We start from the raw sequence: 16,816 nt of genomic DNA, 5'->3' as shown, positions 1-16,816 counted from the left end.
TCGATGCTCTGCAGGGGCGTGAGCTCCCATCCGGCTCAGCAAGGAGCCGGTGTCTCAGACCTGAGCCGAGCATGAGCCAGCTCTCTGCGCTCCGACTCTATGCTCTGCCCCCTGACTCTGTGCTCTGCCCCCCGACTCTGTGCCCTGCCCCCGACTCTGTGCCCTGCCCCCCGACTCTGTGCTCTGCCCCGCAGCTCCTGGAAGCCATCGAGCAGGGCGGCGGGCAGCGGCGGCGGCGACAGTTGGAGCGGACCAAGCCCTATGTGGCCGCCCAGGTGGACGTGCTTCCTGAGACCTTCACCCTGGGGGACAAGAAGAACTACCAGGGCTTCTACAACCGGCCCCTGTCTCCGGACCTGAGCTACCAGAGCTTTGTGCTCGCCTCCCTGAAGGAGCCTGTGGACCAGGTCTGCCTGAGCCGGCATAGCCATGCACAGCCCCAGACACCCACCAGCCCAGGTTTAGTGAGCCCAGAGTCAGGCGCCCAGAGTCCCCAGGCCAGCCCCTGAGGCTGAGTGCACACAGGGTGGGAGGGGGTGTCGCCCCGAGCTCAGAGCACGCCCCGTCTCTCTGGGCCACAGAAGCGCTATGCCTCCAGTCCCTACTCGGATGAGATTGTGGTCCAGGTGACACCAGCCCAGCAGCAAGAGGAGCCCGAGATGCTATGGGTGACAGGCCCGGTCCTGGCGGTCATCCTCATCATCCTTATTGTCATCGCCATCCTCCTGTTCAAGAGGTGAGTGCTGAGCCCCGGGCTCTGGGGGCCACTGGCCCTGCCGGGCCCCAAGTTCAGAGGGAAGCCAGGAGGAGCAGAAGCAGTGCAGGCTCCCCACGTGTGTTGGTGTGCTCGTGTCTGCACACACGTGTCTGTCTGGTAGGAGACCCCAGTGGGTGCTCCCTTGGATGTGCAGTGGAGCTACTCCGGGGCCGGTCCACGCGCATCCTGGATGTGTGTGTGTGTGTGTGTGTGTGCGTTTCAGTGCGTGCGAGTGTGTTTGTCTTCGTCAGCTCCCAGACACCAACTGGTCACCTGTAGGAGGCATCTTCTGCCACCATTCCTAGGTGACCTCTAGAGAGGTTTAGGTCCCCTGCTCATGGACACTCGCTGGGCACCCGGTGTGAGCACAGCTGCCCAGGTTTCAGCCCTCTTCTCTCCTGTCCCCATCACAACCACCGGGGCCCGATCCACCAGGCTACCAGTCCTCACCCTCCACCTCTGCGCAGCCTCCTCGTGGGTTTCCCAGGGCCAAGGTCGAGCCGTGCAGGCCTAGCTGAGGACCCCAACACCTCCAGTCTCAGTCCTCCCACCCTTGGAGTCTCCAACCTCCTCCCAGTCCGAGAGTCGTGATTAAAAGGTGGTGTTCCTCTGCTGAAAACCGCTCGGTGGATCCCAAGATAGAGCCTGGTTCTTCTGGCCTGACCACCAAGTGTTGGCACTCAGGTGGATGTCATGCTCTGTGCCTGGGCCCGCCTGCTCTGCCACTCATCTTGTGCCTGCCCACCCGGCACCTACCGCCTCCTTCCAGACTCCAGAGGCCAGTACCCCCGAGGCCTGCTCATCCCCACCCCATCCTCCATCTGCCCCACCGCACCAGGCTGGGCCCCTGAAACACCTCAGTGGCCGCTTGTCAGGCAGATGTGTCATTCCGTGTGTCTGGGTGATCCTTCATGTGTCTGTCTGTCTGTCTGGCGTGCGTGTCTGTGTTTGTCTGTCTGTCTGTCTGTCGTGTGTGCGCGTGCGTGCGTGCGTGTGTCTGAGAGCCCCAGCTCTCAGCCCCTGGCCTTCTCTGAAGAGCCTGCTCCCAGGGCAGGGCGCCCCCACCCCCAGGCAGAAAGTTCCGCTCCCATACCTTTCATCCCTCTCCCCCCTGGATTCTGGTGTGCAGGGACGCTCACCCCCTTCCTCTGACTGTCCCGGTGCCACATGTGGGCCCTCCATACCCCCGGGTCACAAGAGGGCCTGTGTGATGGTGGCAACAATGACCGTTCCTTTCTTCTGTCCTTGGCTGTCTTCCGGGACCTAGTAAACAAGAAAGGTAGGAGTCCTTCCGTCTCTGCACATCTCCCTGCACATGCTGGGTTCAGCAGGGAGGGGTGGTGCTTCTACCAGAAGCCGCCTGGCCTCCGCTTGCAGCAGCAAACCATCCGTCCGGTCAGCTCAGCCGAATCGGGGGCTGGAGAACCGGTCCCTCACTGGGTGAGGCGGAGGCTCTGCCGTCGTCTGGGCAGTTTGACCATGTGCCCTCTCCACGGGTGCCCCTTCCCGCACGTAGCGCAGCCTTCTGAGGAACTGGCTGGGGGGGGCTCTGTTCTCCAAGCGGAGAATACGCACCGCCCAGCAGTGGGGAGGTGTGTCCGGAGCCCACACTGCTCTCGAATTTGCACAAGCCCGTCCTCCCTGGACACACCCCTGGCTTCTGCACAGCCGGGCCTGCAGTCTGCCTCAGACCCAGAGTGGGGCCAGGGAGGGAGTCTCTGCCCAGCGAGGCGCCGCCTTCCCGTCCCTCCTTGGCTGCTCTGGTCATTCACCAGTGGTGGCCAGGCACCTGGGGCCCAGCCCCCTGTGATGTTTGCGTATCTTACATGTCATGTGCATGTGTCCTCCTGGTGTCCCGCTGGCCCGGCAGTGGTGTCCTCGGACCCCCTCCTCCCTCGCTACAATGCCCTGTGTCCACGCCACGCCCTGCCGTCTCCCCAACCTGCCCCTCCCCTGTGTTCTCTCATGTTGAGGCTGCTCTGCCCCTGGCTTCCCAGGATGAGATGGGGGCAGGGGCACCTGGACAAAGGGGGTCAGTGGCGACTGGCTGAACCTCATCCTCACCAGCCTGCTTCCTGCCTTTGCAGGAAAAGGACCCACTCCCCGTCCTCGAAGGATGAGCAGTCGATCGGGCTGAAGGACTCCTTGCTGGCCCACTCCTCTGACCCCGTGGAGATGCGGAGGCTCAATTACCAGACCCCAGGTAGGCAGCGCCCAGCTCACTACCCCCCCACCAGTCCAGGCTGCTGGAGTCTTCTCCAAGGGCCCCCCTCGGGCCCGTGCCCTGCTCCCCACCACCTTTTGAGCCTGACTCCGTATGCTTATTGACTCTGGACAGATCTCAGGAGCCTGACAGGTGCTCCAGGGCCCACCAAGGACCACAGCTGCTCAGCCCTGCCTGGTGTTTGCTCAGAGCCTCTGACATGCAGGCTTAGAACCCCCACGGAGCCTACCTCAGCACCACAGGGGGCTGGACAGTATCTGCACCTGGTCTCCCCATGTGCAGAAAAGGAGGAGGATGTTGGGGAGTTTTGTGTCCAAGGGTGCTGGTGTCTGACCCCTCCTGGAGGCTGATCCCAGCCCAAGGTGTGGCCCCGACCCCTTCGGGATAGCTCAGCCTGTTGTTTCCCCCGTGGTTCTCTCCCTTGGGACACCAGTGCCTCGGTGGCTGCCTCAGCCTGGGGTGCAGAGGACTGTGCTCGCCTCCCTGTCAAGGCCTTGCGTTCCGCACAGGGCGGGTTCTCGCTGCGCACCTGTGACGGGAGTGCTCGGATGACCGAGTCCGCGCACGTAGCCACGTGAAATTACCCCGGGCCCCGTGGTTTGAAACAGCCATTGTTCATGGTCTCTCGGTCTTGGAGTCAAACGCAGACGTGGAGATGTGCAGGCTCGGAGCTGGCGTCATGTCGAGCAGTGCTCGACAAACAGGCCAGTGAGCCTAGTAGCGGCCCACCGCCTGTTTTCTCTGAACATTGATTGGCACAGAGCCATGGTCATTCACGTTTGGGGTGCCCATGATTGCTCTGATGCTTCGAAGGCAGGCTTCCGCAGAGACTGTACGTCTGCCAGGGCCCAGGGCGCAGTCATTCACAGCCTAGTAGGTGGTGCTGGGATCTGGTGGGGTGACTGGGCTCCGGAGGAGCGTCTTGAGAGCGAGGGCCAGGCAGACCTCAGCGGCAGGCACAACCCAGATGTTCAAGTCAACTGGGCGCAGCGAAACTGGCCATGGGGGACAGGGTGGGGGGCATGCCAGCCCTAGGGGTACTGATCCCACCCAAAAAATCAAAGCTTGCTGCCATTGAGTCGATGCTGACTGATAGGACGTGGTATAGAACTACTCCTGTGGGTTTCCAAGACTTACGGTCTACGTAGGGCAGTAGAATAGTCTCGTCTTTCTCACAAGGAGCGGCTGGTGGTTTCGAACCCCTGATCTTACGGTTAGCAGCCCAGCTCATAACCTCTACACCACCAGAGCTCCCAACAGACGGGAAAAGGAGCTGCCTTTGGTGGGAAGGGCGTGTGCAGGCGGGCGGATGCTCAGAAGCAGCGCGAGCATCAGGTGGAAGTACCCAGTGTTCCTACGGCACTCGCGTTGGCAGCTGCAGGGCCTCGGGGAGAGCAGGCCATTAGACCACGGCCATTGGGGTCTGAGCTGAGGAGAACCTGGGGAGGCCAAGAAGAGCTTTTGGAGAGGCCAGAGGTCAAGATGTGGCATTGTGGCTGCTGCGTGGAGCTGAGGCTGGAGGGTTAGAAGGTGGGAAAGGGAGACTAGAGGCCAGGAGGACCTGGGTTGGGATGGAGGGAGGGCAGATGGCAGGCGCCAGGTGAGGCAGCCGAGGAAGCAAGGATGCCGGCTGCCTGCTGGTCCTCTGCCAGGATGGGGGGAAGATGGAGGACTGGCAGCGAACTGAGGGTCCCTGATGCTGAGCCTAGGGAAGGCAGAGCCGCAGGAGCTACTGATTGAGAGCAGGCAGGAGGCCATGTGGGACTTTGGCTTGGGCCTGTGATAGGCTGCCGGGGAGAGTGTCAGCGAGGTCCAGGAGCCAGAGTACGGCGGGAACACAGTGACATTGTGTGTGAGCACTGTCGGGGGACCTGAGATGTGGGTGGGGACTGCTGGCCGGTGGAGCCAGCATCCAGAGCCTGGGTGTGGGGTATGAAGCTGGGGGACAGGGGTGCAGGGATGCGTCTCCCTCTGCATCCTCGGCTAGGCCGCAAGGGGAGGCAGACAGTGGGGGAGAAGGAAAGGCACCGCTGGTGTTCTGGCCCCAGCTTCCTGGGGGGCTGGAACGAAGTAGTTAGAGCCATAGAAGGGAGTGGTGGCCTGGGTATGGGTGCTGAGCAATGGTGCCCACCCCACCCACCCCCATCCCCTGGGTTGAACCTAAAGTGTCTGCAGCTGGCAGGGTAGCCGGGTGGTCTGTCTTAGTGTTCACGATGCATGGGGGAAAGCAGGGGCATGGGAGGAAGGGTGGCCGTGATCTCTTGAGAGCAGGAGAGATGGCGGATGGAGGCCGTCAGTCGTCAGTGCAGGTCATGGCGATCTGGGGGGAAGCCTGTGGCAAGAGTCCGAGAAGGACCCCATTAGTCTCTGCCAGTGCGGAGGTAGAGAGCTCAGGCTACCAGCAGGGAGAGGCGACCCCGTGACAGCAGCAGGCTTGGCAGAGGACACACTGAGTATCCACTGAACTGGAGACAGAGGAGGGTGGAAGGGAGGATGGCAGGACTCGGAACAAGCTGAGGGTTTGCTCACACCCGAGCTCTGCAGGCAGCCCTCGTTCATACTTTAGTTTTCACCCACAGTGAAGCTGAAATGAACAGAACAGCTAGAAAGTACCTGTCTGTCTCTCGTGGAGGTGGCCTGTCTTTTCTTTTACTAAATGGTTCTAAAATAGCACAGACCAGATACAGCAGCATCGAGGTGGGGGGGGAGGGGCACCTCTGGAGTTGGGCAAGGTGGCCCTGTTCTGTGAGAGGCAGAAAGGACTAGTGGGTAGAACCTGCCCTGCAGCTTCCGGCCCCCCCTCCCCACATCCCCTCTTCCTCTGTCAGCCCCTTCTGAGCCCCCATGGCCCCCTCCCCACCTCGCCCCACACCCACAAGCCTCATGTGACGGCAACGTGGCCCTGCGACACTAACAGGCTCTCTTCTCTTGCCCCACCGTGTTCTGTTCTGTTTCCTCTGCAGGTTCCAGTGCCCCCAGTTGTCCGAATATCTCAAGTTAGTTTCAAAGTTCCCGTGCTTGGGGGATACTCTGGCTTCTGTGTGTTTCCACGTGGTCCTCGACTTCTTTTCACGCCCTTGCCTCCCTCCTCCCCTGCCCCCACATCACCTCCTTGTCACGACGCCTTTTCCGGCAGCCACGTCCATACATACTACACGCACACCCCACCCCACCCCACCCCCTTGTCCTTTGCTTTCCCGTCCTACCTCTTCCTCTCCTCGTCTCCTCCACTACTGCCCTTTCTCTCTCCTGCTGACCTCTCTCTCTCTCTGGTCTGTCTGATGCCCCTTTCTCTGTGCCCCCTGCCCCGTCACTCAGCCTCTCACGTCGCTCGACCTCTGCCCCGTGTCTTTGCATCATAGAGACTCCATTCCCCTGCTCGGGCCGGGGACCATGATTACACCAGGTCTCTCCAGAGGCCACTGGAGCCGGTGAGGGGCAGGAGGGCTGCTCACAGACCAGGCAGTGGGGCGGGAACAGGCCGAAGAGCCCCCTCTCCTCCACCCCCAGAATGTCAGGTGGGCTTCGGTCCTGCCTCAGCCTGGGAGAGTGGAGGCCCCTCCCTGTGGCGCTGCGCCCATCAGGCAGGCCCTGATGACACCACTCAGCCCCTTGAGCTGGACTGGTCACCTCCTTCTGACCCCCTCCCCCACCCTCCAGCCATCGTGTGCTCCGTCCGCCACCCTGCCGCCGCATGTGCTGCTGTCTCCATGCCAACAGTGTTCACACGTGTTCACATGTGCACATACATGCATTGGGGCTGGCTCTGCCACCACCCAGGCTACATGCTGACTGCCCACCACCCGTACCCCACTCTCCGCAGGTATGCGAGACCACCCGCCCATCCCCATCACTGACCTGGCAGACAACATCGAGCGCCTCAAAGCCAACGATGGCCTCAAGTTCTCCCAGGAGTATGAGGTGAGATGCCATGGCCCGGTCCCAGGTCCGGGCGCAGCCCCCTGACAGCTTCCGTGCTGTCCCAGGTGGGCTTTAGGCTCCTCGGGTGCTGGGCCGGGGCAGGGCCCTTCTGAGCAGAGCTCCCTCTGCTGGTCATCTCAGGAGGTGCTGTGAAAGGCTTTGCATGCCTGCATCTGGATGTACTGACCATGGGTGGGTGACGAGGGGTGAGGGACACACAGACATAGCTCAGGAGGAATGACCCTCACGCCGGCATTTGTCAGGTGGGACCGAGCCAGCACCAAGCAAGGCACTTTCCACCCATGCACCCGTCCAGCAAGCCCCCACAGCCCTGTGCAGTGGCTTGTGATAATGGTCTCATCCTACAGTGCAAGAAACTAAGGCTCAGAGAGGGAAAGTAACTCACCCAAGGTTGAACAATTGGTGGAGCCAAGAGAGTGAAGGGTCAGGCTTGGACCCCCTGCACCTCTCTGTGGCCTGGACACCTGCTGCTGGACCACAGACTTAGCGGTGCCCCCTCAGTCTGGGCTCTGAGGGTCTCCACTGGACCCGTGCTGGGGTAGGGGATGACTCAGGATGCCCCCGGACCGCTCAGTCAGCTCCAGAAATGGTGTGTCAGAGACAGTGGTGATCCTCTCGTGTGAGCGGAGAACAGGTCACCCCCTTTCAGGTCCGCTGACCTCCCTGAACTGCGTTCAGGATTTGCGTTTGGAGGAAGCAGCTGAGAGCCAGCCAGGTGCCTGCCCAAAGAGGAGAGGGAGCGTGTTGAGCCAACAGCTGGCCGTGCTGGCCTCCACGTACTGAGCACTCGCAGGGCCTGCTTCGCAGGAGGCCATGCCGAGGGGTAACGAAGCTTGCAGGCCAGACTCCCTGCCTTCAGCTCTTCACTGGGCAGGGAAGGCTTCCGCGGGCTTCCACTCAGACTGGCCCAGCCCTGGCTCCTGCCCCAGGCTCACTGCCCTGGGCCTGGCAGCCTCAGCTCACAACGTCCCTCGCCCCTCCTGTCTGAGCCGGCCGGTAACACCCTTCTCCCAGAAGCCACCAGCGCTGCCCTGGGCTTTTGAGCTCTTCTTGTCTGTGTGTCCCTCCTGGGCCGGGGCTGTGGAGTCAAAGGTCTCCTCCACCGCTGGCATGCCGGCGAGCAGCGGCACAGCTGCAGATGGCTAGGGTGGACTCAGTCTTCCGACGGGACAGCACGCAGGACAGGTAGACGGCAGCCCCGCAGTCGGAGAGCTGGGCGCGCTGCTGTGCTGGTCTCCTGCAGCTCATGCCGCTGGTCTACTGGAGGGCGGGCAGGCTGGGCCAGGGCTGAGGACATCGGCTGCGTCCGTCTGTAAAGCAAGGTTGGCGGTAGAACCTGTCTCCTGAGGGTTTCCACACTTAAGAGTACTTAGAGCCTAGTTCTCGCTGGGCCTTGGCTGCTGCCCGAGGCCACAGGCAGAGTTGGGGAAGCAGTAGGGGATGGTCAGGCAGGCCCTCCTGGTAGAAGGGTCACTCCGACTGCTGGACAAGGAGAGTGTGGGCGTGTGAGCTCTGTCGAGTGGGGTGCCCTGGGCCACACAGTGGTGGTAGGCTGGGGAGCCGCCAACATCTAGTCACCGGTCACTTCCTGAGGGCAGCCCGTGTGAACGGGGAAGCATCATGCACGTGGCCTGGGAGAGGGTCTCCTCTGTTACCCGGGCTTCTGACACAGCCCTTCTCACCGGGAGACCTGGTGACCGAGGGGAGGAGGCACCAAAGGGTGAATGAGAAGAACGTGCAGGTGCTGGCCTGGCCTCCTGGAGGGGAGGGAGGGAGGAAGGGGTGCTGTTGTCTGAGGGGCATCCCCGCAGGAGGGGCAGCTGATGAACCCACCTGTTGAAGAGTTGAGATTGGGGTCCCCAGCTGGGGGTGTCAGGCTAGACTCGGGGCAGGGCTGGTGTGTGGAGGTCAGTGGACGTCCTGAGAGCCCCTCTCCGCGGGGAAGACCGTGGAGTGAGAAGAGGGCTCCAGGGTGCACAGGCCCAGAGCTGTGTGGGGTCTGGGCTGCAGAGCTGGCCACCTTTGGTAGGTGGGCGTGGGTCTGGGGACCTTACCTGCCCCCTGGCCACTACAGGGCAAGGGGACCTGGCCTCATAGTGAAGGAGTCAGTGGTCCCTTACCTTCCTGTTGGACAGGGGTACAAGGGGTCAGAGCAGGGAGGTGTGAGCCCCACCTGGAAGGATGGGTCTCCCAGGGCTACCCGTCGGCTTCAGTTCTGACCTCTCCCCACCCCCACCTCTCCGCCCCCACAGTCCATTGATCCCGGGCAGCAGTTCACGTGGGAGAATTCCAACCTGGAGGTGAACAAGCCTAAGAACCGCTACGCAAACGTCATCGCCTACGACCACTCTCGGGTCCTCCTTACCTCCATCGATGGTGAGCCACCCCAGTAGGCACGGAGGGTGGGGGCCAGGGGGAAGGACTGGGGGCTGAGCCAGTGGAGTGCACCCACGTCCCTTCTCATCCACAGGCGTGCCCGGGAGTGACTACATCAATGCCAACTACATCGACGGCTACCGCAAGCAGAATGCCTACATTGCCACGCAGGGGCCACTGCCCGAGACCCTGGGCGACTTCTGGCGCATGGTGTGGGAGCAGCGCACGGCCACTGTGGTCATGATGACGCGGCTGGAGGAGAAGTCCCGGGTGAGGCCAGGCACCCCCGGGAAGGGGTTCCTCAGGGCTTTCCCTAAATGCTTCCGTTTTCCTGGGGCGTTCATGCTGGAATGACTCCCCGACACTGGTTGGTTTCAGGGGTGTTGGCATGTGCCCCAGATGCTGTTTCTGGGGTGTCAACATGCCCCTCAGATGCCAGTGCACTCCTAGGAAAGCAGCAGGCTCTAGCAGGTGTGGGCATTTTCAGCCCCTCAGTTGCTGGCCTGGGCCCGGCTGCTCACATGTCCCCCAGATGCTGGTGTGTTCCTGGGGCACTAACAGCTCCTGAGTTAATTAGTGGAAAGAGCTGCTCTTATCTGCTTTGCACTGCGAAGCACTGGCTGGAACGTAAAATTTACAGAGCTTGAAAATGGCGCATAAACGTTATGGGTAAATTTGGCAGAAAATGTGCCTGGTGCGATCTGGTCATGAATAAATAATTTTCAATTACGGCCCTCATTCCACCAGCTAGGGCGGGTGGAGTGGGGTGGGGGAATGCGCAGCCCAGGTCGGACGGGGCATGTTGGGGTGGTGGGTCTTGGCATTCAGGACTGGGGCCCTGCATCCAGGTAGGCTGTGCCCTCTGCCCTGTTCCTGCCTTGGCTCCCTTCCCGAGGGAGCCCTGAGCACCCTCGAAAGCTCATCACCGCAACCTGCCCGGCTCGTCCCTCTGCAGGTAAAATGCGATCAGTACTGGCCAGTCCGTGGCGCTGAGACCTATGGCCTCATTCAAGTGACCCTGCTGGACACGGTGGAGTTGGCCACCTACACTGTGCGCACCTTTGCGCTCCACAAGGTAGGCCCCACCTCCATCCCCCAGCCCCCAGTGACAGAGGCCGGAGCAGTGGATGGAAGGGGACACCCCCCACCCCATGTGTTGGAGGTGGTGTGTGAATTCCGCCCCCTCCCCAGAGCGGCTCCAGTGAGAAGCGGGAGCTGCGGCAGTTCCAGTTCATGGCCTGGCCAGATCACGGCGTGCCCGAGTACCCGACGCCCATCCTGGCCTTCTTGCGGCGGGTCAAGGCCTGCAACTCCCTGGACGCAGGGCCCATGGTGGTGCATTGCAGGTGGGGGCTTCGGCGCGCCCCAGGGAGGGCGGTGGGGGTGCGGGGGCGCTATGCCCATGCTGAACCTGTGTCCTGCAGCGCGGGCGTGGGCCGCACGGGCTGCTTCATCGTCATCGATGCCATGCTGGAGCGGATGAAGCACGAGAAGACGGTGGACATCTACGGCCACGTGACCTGCATGCGGTCGCAGCGGAACTACATGGTGCAGACGGAGGACCAGTACGTGTTCATCCATGAGGCGCTGCTGGAGGCCGCCACCTGCGGCCACACGGAGGTGCCCGCCCGCAACCTCTACGCCCACATCCAGAAGCTGGGCCAGGTGCCGCCCGGGGAGAGCGTCACTGCCATGGAGCTGGAATTCAAGGTGAGCCTCCTCTAGGGAAGGCCTGGCTGGGGCCCGGAGGCCAGTCCCACCCTCCAGGCCTGACTGACACACACACACACACACCCGCCCTCTCGCCAGTTGCTGGCCAGCTCCAAGGCCCACACGTCCCGCTTCATCAGCGCCAACCTGCCCTGCAACAAGTTCAAGAACCGCCTGGTGAACATCATGCCCTACGAGCTGACCCGCGTGTGCCTGCAGCCCATCCGGGGCGTGGAGGGCTCCGACTACATCAACGCCAGCTTCCTGGATGGCTACAGGTAGAGCGCCCTTCCCGGCTGGCTGTGGGGAGGGGCGGCCCGCAACTGGGCAGCTCCAGCAAACCTTGTCCTGCCTCCCGCAGACAGCAGAAGGCCTACATCGCCACACAGGGGCCCCTGGCGGAGAGCACGGAGGACTTCTGGCGCATGCTGTGGGAGCACAACTCCACCATCATCGTCATGCTGACCAAGCTGCGGGAGATGGGCAGGGTGAGCAGGCAGCGCCCGTCCCCTTACCACCCCCACCCAGCTTCTCCCGTCCCTCCCCGCCTGGACATGCTGGCTGGGTCTTCTGTCCACAGGAGAAGTGCCACCAGTACTGGCCCGCAGAGCGCTCCGCGCGCTACCAGTACTTCGTGGTCGACCCGATGGCTGAGTACAACATGCCTCAGTACATCCTGCGGGAGTTCAAGGTCACCGATGCCCGGGTGAGTGTGCACGGGCAGGGGAAGGGCGATTGCATGCACAGTGCCTCCTTTCAGGCTCCCGGAGCACACACAGGAGACTCGGGGAGTGTGTGTCTCTGGAGGGGGCTGCCGGTCAGTGCACTCACCCTCACCCTGTGCGCCCTGCCCCCAGGATGGGCAGTCGAGGACCATCCGGCAGTTCCAGTTCACAGACTGGCCGGAGCAGGGCGTGCCCAAGACGGGCGAGGGCTTCATCGACTTCATCGGGCAGGTGCACAAGACCAAGGAGCAGTTCGGGCAGGACGGGCCCATCACGGTGCACTGCAGGTGGGGCTGCCCCTCTGCAAGCAGGCTTGGGCGGGGGTCGGGGGATGGTCCTGGCAGACATCCATCCTCACCCAACCCCGCCCCCGAGCAGCGCCGGCGTGGGTCGCACCGGGGTGTTCATCACACTAAGCATCGTCCTGGAGCGCATGCGTTACGAGGGCGTGGTCGACATGTTCCAGACCGTGAAGACCTTGCGCACGCAGCGCCCCGCCATGGTGCAGACGGAGGTACAGGACCCCTGCCCGTTCAGTTACGCCTGGGAAAGCCCTAGTTCTGAGGGTTTCAACCCACCAGCTGACCCTAAAGTGCTACCCAGACAACTGCGATGGGTGGGGGCAGGGCGGGCGGGTGTGCTGTGCCCCCACGGACCAGCCCGCCCTGTCCCTGCAGGACCAGTACCAGCTGTGCTACCGCGCAGCCCTGGAGTACCTCGGCAGCTTTGACCACTATGCAACGTAACTACCGCCCCTCTCCTCCGCTGGCCCCACCCCAGGGCGGGGCTCCGGAGGGGACCGCTCCTCTGAGCCATACCGACCATCGTCCAGCCCTCCCGCACAGACGCTGTCGCGGGCAGAGCCTAGCCCGCCAGGATCACAGCGTTTCAGGAACATTGCCACACCAAACGGAGAGCCCAGACCCCGGGGCAGCGGGCGGCTAGCCAAGGTGGAGGCCACCGCCGCTGGCGCCTCTGCCACCTCTCCGACCGCGCCACCACCGCGTTTCTCATGCTTCTTCTCATGGGGTGGGATGGGCGGAAGCCCTCTGGGTTTTTATACATTCAGTGGGATAGACTGAGGGATCCTAAGCTCTTCCCTCGGATTTCCTTTTGCAAATCCTTCGCTGCGCAGCGGGCCAGCAAGAGAGGGTCCCGAGTGCTTCGTTTTCCTTTCTGAATTCGCAGTGGGCCCTTTCTCTGTACGGCGCCCGCTGATGACCCGGAATACAATGTGGGAAGGACAGAGTCTGGCCTCGTGGGTGCGGGGCCAGGAGGTGACACTGGTCCCTGCTTTTCCTGCCCTCCCAAGAAGATCCTGTCTCGTCCAAATGCAGGGAAACACGCTCTTCTTTCCTTTGTTAAGCCTTGTTTAGTTTTCCTTCAGAGGCTTTTTCTGAGGCCCCACAGACAGTGGCGGGCAGGGGGCGGGGGGGATACAGGAGACGCTCACCCCCAGTGGTCGGTCTGTCCCAGTGCGTACCTGACATTCACAGCCCAGACCAGAGCCGGGTCTGGGGGCCTGTCTAGGCCATCCTCATCACCATCGTGTTTGCAAAAGTTAAAAGCAAAAACAAAACACACACACACACAAATCAACAGAGAAAGGAGAGTCATCTCCAGTCCTTACTTCCAGCCCCCCACAAGAGGGGCTGACTTGGGGCCCTGGGGCTCTGCCCATGGGGCCGCAGAGCCCTGCTTGGGTCTGTCCCCAGTGTTGCAGCACGGTGGGTTTGGGGGTCACAGGCCTGACTGCTGGCCTAGGAGAGTAGCACACGTCGGCGTGGCCGGCCCTTCCGGTCCAGGCCAGTGGGCCTGGGAGCACACGGCCGCCCTCAGAGGCGAGGTGGGGCCAGGTGCCTGGCTGCCCTGCTCCACAGCATTGTCAAACCCCAAGAAGCCTTCTTCCCCACCCCTTGGCAGTGCCCTCATAGCCAATGTGGCAAGACTACTGGACTCCTCTTCTCGGTACTGTAATCAACCCGTGCTCTCGGCCTGCTGAGGGGTGGGAAGAGGGCCTCTTCCTCTGGCAGCACTATCTAGGTAGGTAAGTGGGGGCGGGGAAGGGTGCATAGCTGGTGTAGCCAAGGGACTTGATGCAGACAGGGCCGCCTCTCGCTGGGGTCGGTCCGATCCACAATCCAGGGTTGATAATGTTGGATGAGACATTCATTTTTACCTTGTGGATGCTAGTGCTGTAGAGTTCACTGTTGTACACAGTCTGTTTTCTATTTGTTAAGGGGAAAAACTACAGCATCATTGCATAATTCTTGATGGTAATAAATTTGAATAATCAGATTTCTTACAAACTGGGCCTCTGTCTCAGCTCTTTCCGAATTAAGAGTGGGTGGCCAGCAGTAAGTGGAGGGAAGCACCTGGCCGCTAACCATGGGTACCGACCCAGAGGCGCTCGCAAACCCCCGTGGAGCAGGTTTCCTCTGCAGTGTGGGGTCCCCAGGGATCCGAATGGGCTTGGTGGCGGTGAGGTTTAGGATGAAAATGAGGCCCCCTCCCTTGTCTGGGGGCCTGGGTCTCATGGTGGCAGGGCAGGCTCCAGGCTGCTTGCCTTTAGCGAGGAAGTCTGCCGCTGAGGGCTGCGCCTGCACCCCTGCTAGGGAAACCCCCCCCACAGGTGACTGGCACCAGTTGAGCGTAGCCATCGCCTTGCTCTGCTCCTGCTTTGTCAGCCAGTGCCAGGACCCTGTGCCCTGCCCCTGGAGCGTCACCTTCCTTTCCCAGCCCCTCCAGAGAGCAACGGCCCTGAGCCTGCCCTCTGCCCTCCACTGCAACAAGGGAGGTGACAGTGGACCTGGGTTAGTAAGGACTTTGGTAACTTGTCCTGTAGGTACTGAACACCCAAATCTGCATGGCCCTCTGACCCTGGGATATCAGCTCATGGAGCCCAGCAGCCACTCCACAGACAAGTCCTGCCGTGTCAAAACACGCAGCCCCATTAGACAGGCCCAGCACTGAGGCACTGGATGCGTGGAGGCAGCGTCTGCACCTCCAAGAGGGCTCCTGGAGGTGGCGGGGCCCTGTCTCCTGCGTGTCTCTGGGTTGGCAAAGGGAGAAAAGCGTATCTTGAGAAGAAAGTGGCTTGGAAACAGGAAGAGACATCTTTTTAAATGATGGGAAGTCTGGTAAGACCAGAGAGGTGAGACTAGGCTGGGAGAAGCCAGGTCAAAGCAGCCAAGGTGCTAGGTCAGCAGTTCTCAACCTGGGGGTCAAATGACCCTTTCACAGGGGTCACCTGATTCATAACAGTAGCAAAATGACAGTGATGAGTAACAATAAAAATAATTTTATTAGGGGGAAAAAATGTTATGCCTGGGGTTCACCACCACATGAGGAACTGTATTAAAGGGCCGCACGTGGCATTAGGAAGATTGAGAACCACTGTGCCGGTGATTGTAAGATGGATCCAGGACATCTCTCGCGTTCAGTGACTGTCTCAGCCAAGGCCCCCAACACTCCCAGGCTAGCAGCCGTCCACTCCTGTTTCCTGTGCCCACGCCTAGCCCAGTGCGTGGCATGTTCCTGTTTGTGCTGCATTCTTGCTAGTGACCATTGTGAATACTGGTTGCTAAGTGAACGAGGGAGCTGGTGAGAGCTGAGTGTCCGGTTTCCCTGTGGAAACACCCGTAGGAAGTAGTCTCTGCAGAATTCCCGGAGAACCTCGCGCTCCCACGGGAATCAAAGGGCCAAGCTGGGGTGCACCTCCTTTTTGTCACCCCACCTCAGCCCGCCCTCCCATTCCCTCTCACCACTGCTGCACCCTGCTTCCAGGGCCCCCGTCAGTGCCTTACACCCCATCCGTCCACCCCCATTTGCAGTTGGGCCCCTCTTCCTCTGGCCTCCACGTTGAGCTAGCTCCAGCTCCTGCCTCCCCTCTTGGGCACCTGTTCCCTTCTCTGCCGCTGCTCTGTCCCGGGCCCTCGTCTCTTGCTGGGGCAACAGCCATCCTTTGTATCTGGCTCCCTGTCCCCAGGCCTGCCTGCTCTGGCCATTTTCAGCAGCCAGTGACTCTCCCGGCCTGGCAGGACCGAGGTGACCACGTCGTTGCCCTGTGGGAGCCCTGCCAAGCCTCTGTCAGCACAAACGCCTTCACGGGTTTCCAGCACTCGCCAGTTCTCTGCCACCTCATTACTCCGCAACCCCTAGCCCAGTGGTCCTACCATAAAGTCATTTTCATTGCTACTATTATGAACCGGGCAACCCCTGTGAAGAGGTCGTTCCACCCCCAAAGGAGTCGCAACCCACAGGTTGAGAACCGCTGCCCTAGCCAAATCCATTCTTTAAGTGCTCACCTCTGCACCGGCCTCGTCACCTCCTCTAGTCTTTCTTGCTGTTGCCTATTGTCAGGTCAGCTCCCTGGCCCTGTGCTATCTCGTGCTCATGGTCAGTGGTAACCTCTGGGTTTCCCTGGCTGCTGTCAGAAGCAGTTCACCAGGTCTTTCTTCCTAGCCCCTCTTAGAGAGCTCCGCTGAAACCGATTGAGCCTCTAGCAACTCAAGCTGGCTAGTTCCTGCTTAAATACTTTTAGGTCTCGGCTGAAACAGTTCCTTCAGAAAGCATTCTTTGCCTCCCTAGATGAAGTTAGGGGACCTTGCTGTAATAGCCATTACGTCATGTAATCCCTAGAACAACATAGGGAACTGGTCCTTTTACACCTGCCTTGTGGATGAGAACATCAGGACACAGCCTCCTGAAGGAGCGTTGGCCACGTGGGACCCTTCGGGGAGCTGAGCAAAGACCTCTGCCCTTTTTGTGTTCCAGTAAGTGGGGACGGACACAAGAGGACACTGTATCCACACACTGTCTGAGGCGCCCTGCTGGCACAACGGGGAAGCAGTGGGCTGCCAAGCAAAAGGAAGGCGGTTGAAACCTCCCTTGGGCTCCACGAGAGGAGACAGGCTGTCTGCTTCCAGAAAGATGGGCAAGCCAGGAAGTGTTCTGGAGCAGTTCCACCCTGTCCTTCGGCTGGCTCTGAGGCGGCGGCAGCTTTGATGCCTAGTTAGCTAGAAAGTGATGGGGGGAGGTTTGATATTAATTAGGGGGTTCGGGGGAAGCCTCGTTGAGAAC

The 16,816-nt window shown here is 61.1% G+C and overlaps 1 protein-coding gene across 1 annotated transcript in view; it reads left to right on the top strand.

Moving 5' to 3' along the window:
- PTPRF (protein tyrosine phosphatase receptor type F) overlaps nt 1-14,043 on the top strand; it is a 79,267-nt gene extending 65,224 nt beyond the window's left edge. Inside the window, exons 17-31 of the mRNA XM_045291816.1 lie at nt 195-407; nt 582-736; nt 2,845-2,960; nt 6,805-6,902; nt 9,176-9,299; nt 9,394-9,569; nt 10,255-10,374; nt 10,491-10,645; nt 10,724-11,009; nt 11,109-11,287; nt 11,371-11,497; nt 11,590-11,715; nt 11,867-12,021; nt 12,113-12,248; nt 12,412-14,043. Of these exons, the coding sequence (XP_045147751.1) occupies nt 195-407; nt 582-736; nt 2,845-2,960; nt 6,805-6,902; nt 9,176-9,299; nt 9,394-9,569; nt 10,255-10,374; nt 10,491-10,645; nt 10,724-11,009; nt 11,109-11,287; nt 11,371-11,497; nt 11,590-11,715; nt 11,867-12,021; nt 12,113-12,248; nt 12,412-12,480 (2,235 nt within the window). The 3' untranslated portion in view covers nt 12,481-14,043. The remainder of the gene's footprint in view (nt 1-194; nt 408-581; nt 737-2,844; nt 2,961-6,804; nt 6,903-9,175; nt 9,300-9,393; nt 9,570-10,254; nt 10,375-10,490; nt 10,646-10,723; nt 11,010-11,108; nt 11,288-11,370; nt 11,498-11,589; nt 11,716-11,866; nt 12,022-12,112; nt 12,249-12,411) is intronic.
- The last annotated feature ends 2,773 nt before the right edge of the window (nt 14,044-16,816 follow it).

The sequence above is a fragment of the Echinops telfairi genome, unplaced genomic scaffold (assembly GCF_000313985.2).
Source record: "Echinops telfairi isolate 266 unplaced genomic scaffold, ASM31398v2 ScPeMD7_443;HRSCAF=831, whole genome shotgun sequence".
Classification (NCBI taxonomy): Eukaryota; Metazoa; Chordata; class Mammalia; order Afrosoricida; family Tenrecidae; genus Echinops; species Echinops telfairi.
This window is presented reverse-complemented; position numbering and strand designations above follow the sequence as displayed.